The 13573-nt window shown below is 36.5% G+C and overlaps 1 protein-coding gene and 1 long non-coding RNA gene across 2 annotated transcripts; both read left to right on the forward strand.

Moving 5' to 3' along the window:
* Positions 1-8446: 8446 nt before the first annotated feature.
* On the forward strand, positions 8447-8800 carry LOC112097791. Its single transcript, XM_024183370.1, has one exon. The coding sequence runs from the start codon at positions 8447-8449 to the stop codon at positions 8798-8800; it is 354 nt and encodes a 117-aa protein (XP_024039138.1).
* Positions 8801-8846: 46 nt separating this feature from the next.
* On the forward strand, positions 8847-9082 carry LOC112098300. The gene is made up of 2 exons (XR_002905416.1): positions 8847-8886; positions 8981-9082. It is a non-coding gene; the product is annotated as an uncharacterized LOC112098300 (long non-coding RNA).
* The last annotated feature ends 4491 nt before the right edge of the window (positions 9083-13573 follow it).

Raw genomic sequence — 13573 nt, forward strand, 5'->3', positions numbered from 1 at the left:
TGGCTTTGGAGTTGAGTAATAACTTATTGTTCAAATGTTATTTCCTTATTGTTCTAATTCATCAAATGTTATTTCCTTATTGTTCCATTGATATATTTGTTGCATATCAAGCAGAAACAGAACCCAAAGAAAATGAAACCATTTCCAGGCAGCAGTTGGCAGTGAATTCATGCAAATGTTGATGCCATTCATAGATGTTGAAGACAATGTTGAGCCAAAGGCGATAAATCATTAATGCATAATTCCCAAAACCTCCATCCTTCTCTCATTGTAATTTGATTTGAAATGAATAATTGCTAGGTAATTGAAGCCAATGTTGTTAAAGACCGTGTTGAGCTACCCAAGCTAAGAAGTTACTTGCCAAAAAATGCAGGGGATCAAAAGAAGCATTGCATTTGAAAAGGCATGAGATTCTGGTGGCTACATGTCAACTCATATATGTTTGAATAAGTTTGATCGTTCAAGATTGTTAGCTTCTGTTTAAATTTGTGCTACTGCGGTGCTACAATGCTGCTACTGGGAAATTTGAATCCCATATTAGACTTTCCTCACATCAGAAGCTGTGGATCTTCGGACATCAGGTTTTTTCACAGTTCTGAAACACTCAGGATTAAACTCTATTAAAGTGTTGTAGTTATCTTGTTGTCAGAATTCCCATATTATTATCTTTTTCATGTAAAATTATCTTGTTGTCTTCGCCCATGAATCTAAGCTAAAATTTGAACCAATTGTTTGCCATTATAAATTTCATTGTTAAATGTTAATTATGATGTTGGCGTTGAGTTTCTTTTAAAGTCATAGAAGCCTGACGATTGAGTTCCATGGGATTCTGAGAAGCAGTAATATTTGAACAAGTGAAGGTTCTTCTCTTTTAATTATGTTCTGCACTTTTACAGTTTGGCTTTGGAGTTGAGTAATAACCTTTCGAGGTCGCGGCTATAAAAAGGCGATGCTCAATTTGCCACAGATTACATGTATTGCCATCATTGACAATTTTCTGGATAAGTGATGAAGGGTGAGAGTGGTGCTAGACTTCAGCCCTCCAGAATATTGAATAAAGCTGTCAAAAGAGGTAAATTATTGGCATGCCTGTTAGTGAATTGGATAAAGCTGGAGCAGAGCATGATGTTGCTGTATAGCTGGAGCAGAGCATGTTGTTGCTGTGTAGCTGGTTGTAGCAGATCAACTCACTGAGCTGACCTGTCAAAGCTGGAGCAGAGCAGAGCAGAGCGGATAAAGCTGGAGCAGAGCAGAGCGGATAAAGCTGGAGCAGAGCAGAGCATGATGTTGCTGTATAGCTGGAGCAGAGCATGCTGTTGCTGTGTAGCTGGAGCAGAGCATGCTGTTGCTGTGTAGCTGGTTGTAGCAGATCAACTCACTGAGCTGACCTGTCAAAGTTAGTTAGCTGGTTGAGCTGATGTGTAAAGTTAGTTATGCAGCAAATGGTTATGTGATGTAACAAACTCGTGTGTGTAGTGAAGATTGTAGCTTAGTATAAATGTCAATCAGTATTCATTAAGTTGAAATATCTGAGGATAATAAAAAGGTTCTTTAGAGTTCTCTTTCATTTTCTTTTACTTTCTTGCTTGCCAAACAATATAGAACTAAGTTTCTTTCATGGTATCAGAGCCATAAATGGCAAATACAGTTCAAAACAACAACTCTTTTAGTTTTGTTACGCCTGTAAAGCTAGATCAAAACAACTATATTTTGTGGCGCACACAAATTCTAGCTTCGATCAAAGGAAATGGTTTGGAAGGTTTTATCAATGGTGATCGAGAATGTCCTGAGCAGTTTCTTTCTTCTGGCAACAACAATGGAGCTGAAATCTTAACTGAATCTGGATCCAGATCTGTTACTGAATCTGGATCCAGATCTGTTACTGAATCTGGATCCAGATCTGTTAATCCAGAGTTCGTAGCTTGGATGAAGGCTGATCAACTTCTGCTGAGTTGGATGATGTCATCGATACAACAAAATCTGCTTGCTACTATGATTGACTCAACAACCTCAAAACAGCTTTGGGAGACTCTTGCTAGTATGTTTATCTCTCAATCACAGGCTAGAATTCAAACACTTAGAATGCAGATTCAAACTATTAAGAAAGGTGCAATGCATATGTCTGATTACTTTGTAAAAGTAAAACGTATAGCTGATACTTTAGCTCTAGCTGGAAAACCTGTTGAGTTAAATGATCTTGTGATGCATGTATTAACTGGTCTTGATTCATCAGATTATGAATCTTTAGTCACTGCTGTGTTAGCTCGAGGTGAAAAGATAACATTAGATGAACTATATTCTTTGCTGTTAAATCATGAAAATAGAGTTGAGCAAAAGAAAGGAAAAATTGCTGGTGATGTGATGCATAACATGACAGCAAATATTGTTCAGAAGAACTCATATGCTAGAAAGAATAATGGAAATTTTCAGAAACAGTATGGAAATAACTCTGGAGGTGGTAATAATTCTGGATATGGATATGGTCAGTTTAATAATAATAGTAATTTCTCTGAAGTTGTTTGCCAAATTTGCTTCATACCTGGTCATGCAGCCTATAAATGCAGAAATAGGTACAACTCATCTTTTGTTCCACATAGGAACCATGGTAGAGGTAATATGAATGGTGGCGGAGGTTTTAATCAAGGGCAATATGGTCGAGGAAGAGCCTTTAATGGTAATAGTGGAAGAGGTTTTGGAGGTTTTGGTTCAAATGCTGGTTTTGGACAAAATGTTGGTTTTGGTAATGCCCCCAGGGGTTTTGGCTATCAAGGAAATATAGTATATCCAGAGAGCAACCCATCTGCTTATTTCTCATTCAACCCTGGATCATCTAATTTTGTTTCTGGTCTAGGACATAATAATCTGGAACAGTCAAGTGCTTCCTCCTCCTCTGCTATGTCTTCTTCACTTCCACCTGAACACATTGAAGATCCTTCCTGGTATATTGATAGTGGAGCAACAAATCATATTACCAACGATCTAGGTAAGCTTCTGGATTCAAAAGTTTACACTGGTACTGAAAGGTTATTTGTTGGAGATGGAAATGCATTAGCTATTACACATGTAGGGTCAGTTGTGCTAAATACTTCAGCTTCTCAATCCTTATTTCTTAACCATGTTCTTCATGTCCCTTTTATTACTAAGAATTTGCTTAGCATCTCAAAATTGTTGGCTGACAATCCAGTTACTGTTGAATTTCTTGGTGATTTGTGTTTTATAAAGGCCAAGAACACAGGGAAAATTTTACTTGAAGGTGTTGCTAAAGGTGGGCTTGTATAGAGTCTCTTCTCATGCTGCTGTTCATTCAGTCTTTCTCAGTTCAGTTGGTCAAAACAAAATTCAGTCTCTTTTTGCTTGTTCTCCTGTTTTTAATTCTGCTCAGCTCTCTACTGTTAGCTCTTATGAGTTGAATAAAACGTCATGTCTGTCAGTTGTTGCAAAGGGTTCTATTGATGTAAATCTTCTTCATAGAAGATTAGGACACCCAGCATCTTATACTCTCAAAACCATTCTCAAAGCTTGTAACAACTCTACTGCTTTTAATAAAGTTGACAGTTTGAAATTTTGTTCAGCATGCCAATATGGTAAAAATCACATGCTGCATTTTGATTCAGTAGAAACAAAAACTTCAGCACCTTTACAACTGATATATGCAGATCTTTGGGACCCTTCTCATGTTTGTTCTACCCAAGGATATAATTACTACTTGTCAATCCTAGATGATTACAGTAGGTTTACCTGGATTTTTCCCTTATCAGCAAAATCTGATGCTCTTGAAGTTTTTACCAATTTCAAAATATTCATTGAGAAGCATCTTCAACTTTCCATCAAAACTGTACAAACTGACTGGGGAGGGGAGTTCAGAACATTTTCATCGTTACTCACTACTTCTGGCATCCATTTTCGACATCCTTGCCCCCACATTCATCATCAAAATGGAAAAATTGAGAGGAAACATAGACACATAGTTGATGTAGGACTGACTTTATTAGCTCAAGCACATTTACCACTCAAATTTTGGTGGAATACATTCCATACAGCTGTCTACTTGATAAACAGACTTCCAACTCCAGTTCTAAACAGCATTTCTCCTTTTCAAAAGTTGTTTAATTCCCAACCAGATTATTCAACACTTAAAATTTTCGGCTGTGCTTGTTATCCAACACTCAGACCATACAATAGACATAAGTTTGATTTCAGAACAGCTAGATGTATATTCATTGGCTACAGTTCACGACACAAGGGATATCAGTGTCTTCACTCTTCTGGGAGGGTCTATATTTCAAATCATGTAACCTTTGATGAAAGTTCTTTTCCTTATGAGTCAGGAACAGATTTTTCTTCAGTTTCTTCAAACTGTCAGTCATCAACTCATTCTGAGTCTTCTTTTAATTCTTCTACTCCTTTTGTTACTCAGTTACAAGCACCTTTAGCAGCATCATCAGAATATCATCTTAATGATTCTCAGTCACATGCTTCTATTTCCTTCCCAAATTCTACTCCAGTTTACTTTTCTGATAATTTCAATTCCACTTCTTCTTCTCCTTCTTCACCATCCCATCATTCACCTCCACATACCTTGTCACAACCTGCATCATCTGGTCATCCAATGATAACCAGGTCAAAAGCAGGTATCTTCAAGCCCAAGATCTACTTGTCAGCTTTACTAGCTCAGAAATCAGAACCAACCTCTGTTTCCAAAGCACTTTCTGATCCTATGTGGTATAAAGCTATGCAAGAAGAGTATCTAGCTCTTAAAACCAATCACACCTGGGATTTAGTCTTACCTGCTACTCCAGTGAAGATAGTTGGCAACAAGTGGGTATTTCGAGTAAAGTATAACTCAGATGGTTCAGTTTCAAGGTATAAAGCCAGGCTTGTGGCTAAAGGGTTTCATCAGACACATGGGATTGACTACACAGAAACCTTCAGTCCAGTGGTTAAGTCCTCCACTGTTAGAGTTATTCTTAGCTTAGCAGTATTGAGTCACTGGGTTGTAAGGCAGGTGGATGTTAACAATGCCTTTCTAAATGGCATTTTAATTGAAGATGTGTACATGGCTCAACCTCAAGGTTTTGTTGATTCAACTAAACCTAATCATATCTGCAAGCTAAATAAGGCTTTGTATGGCTTAAAACAGGCTCCTAGAGCCTGGTTTGATAGGTTTAAGGATGCAATGATCTCCAAGTGGCATTTTTAGCATTCCAGGTCTGATAACTCTCTCTTTTATGCCTGGAACAGTGGTCATCTAACTGTTGTTTTGGTCTATGTTGATGATATTATCATCACTGGTTCCAGTCCATCCATAATTCAACAAGTTATCCAGAATATGCATCAAGCTTTTGCTTTAAAAGACCTGGGGGAACTTCACTATTTTCTGGGGATTGAAGTCAGCAAATCTTCACAAGGGGTTTCCTTGACACAAGCAAAGTACATTGCTGATATTCTGGATAAACATGGCATGACAGACTGCAGTCCTGTGCCAACTCCAATGTCTACAGGCTTTTATCTCACCAAAGACTCAGGAGAGCCACTTGATAATGTTTCTCAATATCGAAGTGTTATAGGAGCTCTTCAATATGTTACTCTTACCAGACCTGACATTGCCTTCTCTGTAAACAAGTTAAGTCAGTTCCTTTCCAGTCCTAGAACTCAACATTGGGAAGCATGTAAAAGGTTATTGAGGTACTTAAAAGGCATTATCCATCTGGGGCTGCATTTCTACAATCAAGGAGCTCTGCAATTACATTGTTTTTCAGATTCTGATTGGGCTTGTGATCATGATGATAGGAAGTCAGTGGCTGGCTTTGCTGTTTATCTAGGTCCTAATCTTGTTTCCTGGTCGTCAAAGAAACAAGCTGTTGTTTCCAGATCCAGCACAGAAGCTGAGTATAGATCTCTTGCTCATGCTGCTTCAGAAGTTACCTGGATTAAATCCTTACTTGGTGAACTTAGTATCACATTAAGCTCCACTCCTATGATGTGGTGTGATAATCAAGGAGCAATTGCTTTAGCTTATAATCCAGTTTATCATGCTAAGACTAAGCATGTTGAATTGGATATACATTTTATCCGAGATAAGGTCACTGCTAAAGAGGTTGCAGTATGCTATGTGCCTAGTCCAGATCAAACAGCAGATGTGTTGACTAAGGCTCTTACTTTCAAACAATTCAGTTACTTCAGAAGCAAGCTGAATGTTCATCCTAAACATTTCAGCTTGAGGGGGGATGTTAGTGAATTGGATAAAGCTGGAGCAGAGCATGATGTTGCTGTATAGCTGGAGCAGAGCATGTTGTTGCTGTGTAGCTGGTTGTAGCCAAAGCTGGAGCAGAGCAGAGCAGAGCGGATAAAGCTGGAGCAGAGCAGAGCGGATAAAGCTGGAGCAGAGCAGAGCATGATGTTGCTGTATAGCTGGAGCAGAGCATGCTGTTGCTGTGTAGCTGGTTGTAGCAGATCAACTCACTGAGCTGACCTGTCAAAGTTAGTTAGCTGGTTGAGCTGATGTGTAAAGTTAGTTATGCAGCAAATGGTTATGTGATGTAACAAACTCGTGTGTGTAGTGAAGATTGTAGCTTAGTATAAATGTCAATCAGTATTCATTAAGTTGAAATATCTGAGGATAATAAAAAGGTTCTTTAGAGTTCTCTTTCATTTTCTTTTACTTTCTTGCTTGCCAAACAATATAGAACTAAGTTTCTTTCAATGCCTAGCTAATTTGACCACTACCTGATTCATAAGCCTACATCAATTTTGATTTTGAGTTAAGTGATTAATTTTCAAGGTTTGCTTACTTAACCGGCGACTAATTTCTTGTAACTAAATGTATCATATGATGCAGGAAGCAGGGCAAGATATGAAATGAGAAGCTTATTAGTGGAAGGATTGCCAGAAACAGAACCCAAAGAAAATGAAAACATTTCAAGGCAGCAGTTGGCAGCTGGCAATGAATGGAGGCCCTTGAAAAAATTCCCAAGCCGTTGCACTGCAATTACGATCATCCTCGGCCTCAGGTAATTTCTTCTCCTGCATTTTTGTTATTTGCTATCAAGTGACATTCGTAAGTATGATTGCATTAAGCTGCTGCTGGGAAATTTGAGGTTTTGATGGCTGCCCATGCTATTGTCAGAAGCTGCAGTTCTTTTCATCAGCCTGAACCTGGACCTGTCGCCATGGATAACTCAGGTTTTTTTTTTTTTTAATCAACTACGGCATCTTTTCCACTGTTTTGAAACTCTTAAGATTAAACTTTAGTAATGTTGTTTTAGTTATCCATGTAATCAGGCTGAGGATACTTAGCAGCCTATTTAGGCAAATGTCAGAATTTAGTTTGTTCGCTGGGAATTGGTGTGGACTGGCAAAGGATGATGAGATAGTTTTTTGAGTGAGTAAATTTTGGGAGCTTGAGTGTATTGGGATTTGCAATTACAATCATCGTCTGCCTCAGGTGATTTCTTCTCCTGCTCTGTCATTGTTTGTTCTCTAATTCAAAAGCATAAAATATTTCAATCAAATTGTATGCCAGGAATATGCAAAAGTTTCTAATATTTTATTTCCATCTGTTTGCCTTGATAACTTTGCTGCATATGTACTAGTTAAAGAACAAATCGAAACAGAGCTCAGTTAAAAGTTTCTTCTGCCGTCATATTTGAAAAATGAAACCATTTCCAGGAAGCAATGGGCAGCAAATTCATATAAAGCATAGACAATGATGAGCAAAAAGGTGATTCACAATTTCACTTTTTTTAATGAAATTAATTGTTTGGTTGGAGCGGATATTGTTAGAAGGCCATTGAGCTAACCTATGTCACTACTTGCCTAGATTACAGGGGGTCAAATAAGGCATCCAATAATTCTTGTGGCCATATATCAATTCATGTAAGTTCGAATGTAATTATTGGTGAAGGGGTTTCACTTCCCGTCTCTAAATAAAAATACTGATTCTTTAAGGTACATGCCACTAGGGATTGCGAGATTAACGAGTCTTTGGACATTGGAAGAGCTCCTTGTAGTGGAGGAGGAGGTGTTGATGGTAGCAAAGCATGTGGGCAGTGGGCTTGAATCTCTTAAAAACTTGGAACTCCTCCAAGCGTAAGTATACGTATACTGGGAAATGTGTTAGATGTGGATGAGGCTAAGAGATTAGAGCTTGACAAAATGAAATAACTCTTTCATTGAGACTTAAATTTGATGGGGAAGAAGAAAAAGAAGAGGGAAGGAGGAAGAATGAGGATAATCAACTTGTTCTTGAAGCCTTGCAACCACCTCTGAATTTGAAGGAATTAGAGATTTGGTCATACGGAGGCAACATTGTTTCCCCCCGGATGATGCAAAAATTGAAGGAATTTACCAATCTAAGGAGTTTGACACTCTTTAAAACTGCAAAAATTGAGAAAAGTTGCCTCCTTTGGGAAAATTGTGATCCTTTGAAAATCTCAGCATATTGTACATGGAGAGTGTGAAAACAGTGGGTAATGAATTTCTGGGAATAGAAAGTGATCTTCATGACTCATCTTCATCTTCATCAGTGATTATTGCCTTCCCCAAATTGAAATCACTTTCAGTTGAGGGATTGATGGAATTGGAGGAGTGGGATTATGGGATTAAAAGAACAGGAAACACCTCCACCAACATTATGCCACGTCTTTCTTCCTTGGAAATTAGTGTGGGGTTATGGGATCGCACAACGACGTTGAAGGTATTGCAGATTGTGGCATGTGGTACTCTAAGAAGACGTTACAGACAGGGGAGAGCAGAAGACTGGCCTAAGATCTCTCACATTCCAGACATCATGATTGTGTGAAAAGATGCCCGTGACAAAATTCTCTAGGCGGCTACATGGAGTACAATCATAAAATGCTAATGTGGCCACCCTGGTTCTTAATTAAGGTTGTGAAATATTATTGTAAAAGATGATTAATTCAATTTGAGTTATTCGTTTGCTTTGATAATGATAGTAATTTTATATTTTGACAATTTGCAGGGTGAGAATGGTGCTGATTGGTGATACAGGATATGGTTCAAACACCATTGAATAAAGCTACGGACATGGTGGCTCAACTTAGCTAGATTGCTGTCAAAATTGGTAAGTTGGCTTGTCAATGTATTGATGCTTTTGTTTTCTCTCAACCCTAATTACCTTAACTTCATTTAGTTTGGCTTTGGAGTTGAGTAAATTCTGGCCTCTTCCGAAAAAAAAAGCTTAATTTGCTACTGATCACGTGTTACCAATTATTTAAGGTAATTCTCGCTTACTTGCTTCTGCACTATAGAGTACGTGTTCTGGCTGGTTTATCTAATTCATCAAATGTTATTTCCTTATTGTTCCATTGATATATTTGTTAGAAAGTGAAACCATTTCCAGGCAGCAGTTGGCAGTGAATTCATGCAAATGTTGGTGCCATTCATAGATATTGAAGACAATGATGAGCCAAAGGTGATAAATCATTAATGCATAGTTACCAAAACCTCCATCCTTCTCTCATTGTAATTTGATTTTAAATGAATAATTGCTAGGTAATTGAAGCCAATATTGTTAGAAACGGTGTTGAGCTACCCAAGCTAAGAAGTTAGCTGCCAAAAAATGCAGGGGATTAAAAGAAGCATTGCATTTGAAAAGGAATGAGATTCTGGTTGCTACATGTCAATTCGTAGAAGTTTCAATAAATTTAATGGTTCAAGATTGTTAGTTTCTGTTTAAATTTGTGCTACTGCAGTGCTACAACGCTGCTACTGGGAAATTTGAATCCCATATTAGACTTTCCTCACATCAGAAGCTGTGGATCTTGAGACATCAGGTTTTTTCACAGTTCTGAAACTCTCAGGATTAAACTCTATTAAAGTTGTTGTAGTTGTCTACGTTCTCAGGTCAAGGATTCTAAGCTGCCGATTAAGCATTGCGCATTTTCATTTGTCCGATTCAAGAGGAACGTCACAGAAAGGGGTAAAGAAAAGAGTAGCCTAAGATATTAAAGACAATGTTGAGCCAAAGGAAACATAAATCCCAACCATTGCATGTGAACATGATCACAATAAGGTCAAGAACCTACCAAACCATTTTTTTGAGAATTTTCAATTGAAAGTGAAACCTTTTGATATTTACCTAATAAAGTTAGTTAAACGAGAGAAATAAAGGGGGAAAGAAAAGTTGACTCTAAGTCAATACAGAATAATTAGTTCAATACAGAATAATTGCTGTAAAATATTAAATAGTTTTATTTTTCTTTTATCGTTTAACTTGGACCAAAAAAGGAAATGAGTTTAACACGACCCTCATTCTGCTTCTTGCTTTGGTTTCAAACAAGTCTTTCTCCTTTATGACATTTATTGTAATTTCATTTGGAGACATATGTCTGTCGTTCAAATATATTTCATACGCAAGCTGTTAATAATTCTGCTTGCAGAAAGCCTACAAAGCAGCTGTGTGATGTAATAGAAGACCATAGATAGTCTCGTCAATTTTTCAACATTAGATATTCAGGTCATCAGCTTCTCATGAATTCTTTCCTGAGTTTCTTTGAATTATTTGTGATGTAATAACTTGTGCATTTGAGAAACTGTTCTCTTGAATTCTTTCTTGAGTTTCTTTGAATTATTTGTGAATAAGTTGTTAATCGGCTGCTTCTCTTCAGGATAAGGAAAGTGTTGCAAACTGGTGAAGCAGCTGATAGATAAAAGCAATGGGTACATCTTTGCTGGCATGGATCGATGCCAGTGCGGCTGAATTCAGCAAGACTGCCGTTCGTGATGTTGTTGATTGGGATTACATTAAGGATGATGACAACATTGATTAAAATGGGACGTGAAGATATATGGTGTGCAAATTAACCCAACCCAACCAAACCCGTACATTTTATCAACCCAACCCAACCTGTAAAAAATCACACGGGTTAGGTTAGTTTCACGGATTGGGAGGTTGGTGCCCACCCCTAAATATAACCTCCATTTCAGCACAATGCATGTTAATTGTTCCCCAAGGACTTCTCCTGATTCCCATTCCCAACCTCCATGCTCTTGAGAGGAATTTAGCACCCATCAATTTTTATTTTTGAAAACTCGTAATGGTCTGATAAAATTAAACAACATCAATAATGTTACCAGTCTTTAAATAGTAATTAATTTATTTAATTTGCCACCTAAAAGAATCCTGCTGGAAATAGAGGTTAAAAATTTTATTAGATCTGCTTACCTTTGTTCATTCAGCAAAAACACTTACAATTCACAGCTAGAGAATCTATCCATTGACAATTGTGGATTAAAATTATAACACCTGAATTCCAACATATCCTTATGAAGTTATGAATTTGTTCATACTTCAAATGATTTTTTTTTCCCAAGCTAATAAAGCTACCACTTTGATCAAACGACGACGTTGAAGGAATTGCGTATTTTCAATGTCCTTTTCCAGACAGACGTTCGAGAGAGAGAAAGGAGAAGACTGGCCTAATTAAGATATCTCACAAAGATTATTATTGAGTTAAAATGTTATTGTAAAAGATGTATAATACAATAATAGTAATTCTTTTGCATTGTTATAATGAGGCTGGTGGGTTTCCTCAGAGGATGGATCTTGCTCGCTAGTATGCATTTGGGAAGCTGCTAATTATTGGCCATAAAAAGTCAGGGGGTTGTGGCTCTTCCGTCGCCCAGAAATTCCTCAACTCATATCTCAAACTTCAGATGAACTTGGGCATTATGTAAATATGTATTTTGAGAATTAAACTAGTGCCTTAGAAAAAATTTGAGCCATTGTAATCATTTTATTTTGCTAAGGGAAAATTTTACTTTGTGTTTCGCTTTGACTTTTTTTTTTTTGCCTTGTGATAATAAGATTCATACGAAAGTGATTACACGCCTATCATGCATCTATTTTCATTTGCTTGTCATGAGAGATCAACATGCTCGAAATAATTACTTAGGTTGGAAATATTTGAATCCACTAAAATACTATACAAACCCATTTTAAAATTAAAAAAATGATTATCATAATACTTGTGAAGATAACACGATATCATACATAAAATAAAATATTTCGCAAAAAAGATACGATACAAATCTTGAGTAAACAGGTACAAAAAATATTTTTTTTTGGTTAAACCACGAGGTACAAAAAATATTTTAGTGGGTTAAGTAGCACTAATGCCCCCTTATCAAAAAATATAGAAAAATAACTAGTTTGATTGGGTATACCGTTTATATATATGTACATATTCTTGATAATGTGTAATGTATATTATAGACAAAGATTTTGAAAGCAATATTTTTTGGTATTATTATATAATATTTTTTAAAAAGTTGAGAGAATAGGCAAAGTCCAAATCAACTTTCTAATCCCTACCTCCTTTATGATTTAAACTTTAGCGTTTAGTGTCGCGAGCCACTCAAATTTTCTAATCAAAGAGACTAAATTGCACGAAATTGTGCTAGCTTATTTGATTCTAGAAATTTCCAGTACACTGTAACACACTCTCAGGCTTGTACATACCTCGAAATTCTCTAGAATTAATTTACTAGAGTAGTGTTGCATGTAGCTTGTACATAGGTTTTTCTGGAACACTTCAGGTATTACTAAGCATGAGAGCTTTGAGAACTCTCTAGCCATAAAACATTCTAGGGTATGTCTACCCTAAAAATTGGGCATGATGCTTGCCACTTGAGCATACAACAAGTAAGAACAAATCAAGCATACTTGTAAGCTCTCAAACTCTCTTATACACACTTTTATGAATAATATACTTTCTCTTTGGCTATATTGCTCTCTCTTCTCTCTAGTTTTTTCGCAAGCATCATACCTTAGTTAGTCGAAAAGTTCAAGGCTTACTTTATAGCTATCTCACAAAAGTTGTTTAAGTACCACATGGATTTGCTGTGTAAAATACTCATCACATGACATTAGCTAAATAGATTTGTTTGAAAGCCACTTACCCAAACTATTAAACGAATATTAACTTTTGTCTTAATTTTCTATCACCTATGATAAAATTTATAATTAAAAATTGAAAAAATTAATAACTATTAGATAGAGCATTCTTTACTGTTAAAAGAAATCTATATAGATAGATAGATGGTAATATAAAAACTTACTTATTGTAGTATAATGTTTTTAGTTTTTTGAAACATAGATTCTTACTTTTTTAAGATAAAATTCAAAGAAAACAAGTTAAATGTTGTGGAAAATCTTCCAGCCATACAAGAAATTGTGATAGCTAAATGCAAACCTAACTAAAGTATTAGTTGTTTTATTACAATCTCCAAAAAGATGAGCAATTCCAAAATATTTTTTTGTAACAATAAACACTATAGGTCAGCAATTATCCAAGTCAAAAGCAAGCTACTCTATTAAAAAAAAAAAAAACTTGTAGTGAATCTGAAGATAAACCAATTTTACTAGCAAGTTGGATACCAAAGAGTAGGGCTTCAGCCTCAATTACTCAATGTACCAACAACACAGTCTCGGTGAGTTAAAATCAACTTCTACCACTCTTTTACTTGCTGATAGATCGATTAAGGTACCAAAAGGAATAATCGAAGATGTATTAGTTCGAGTTGATAAATTCATATATCCTGTGGATTTTAT

The sequence above is a fragment of the Citrus clementina genome, unplaced genomic scaffold (genome assembly GCF_000493195.1).
Source record: "Citrus clementina cultivar Clemenules unplaced genomic scaffold, Citrus_clementina_v1.0 scaffold_5, whole genome shotgun sequence".
Lineage (NCBI taxonomy): Eukaryota > Viridiplantae > Streptophyta > Magnoliopsida > Sapindales > Rutaceae > Citrus > Citrus x clementina.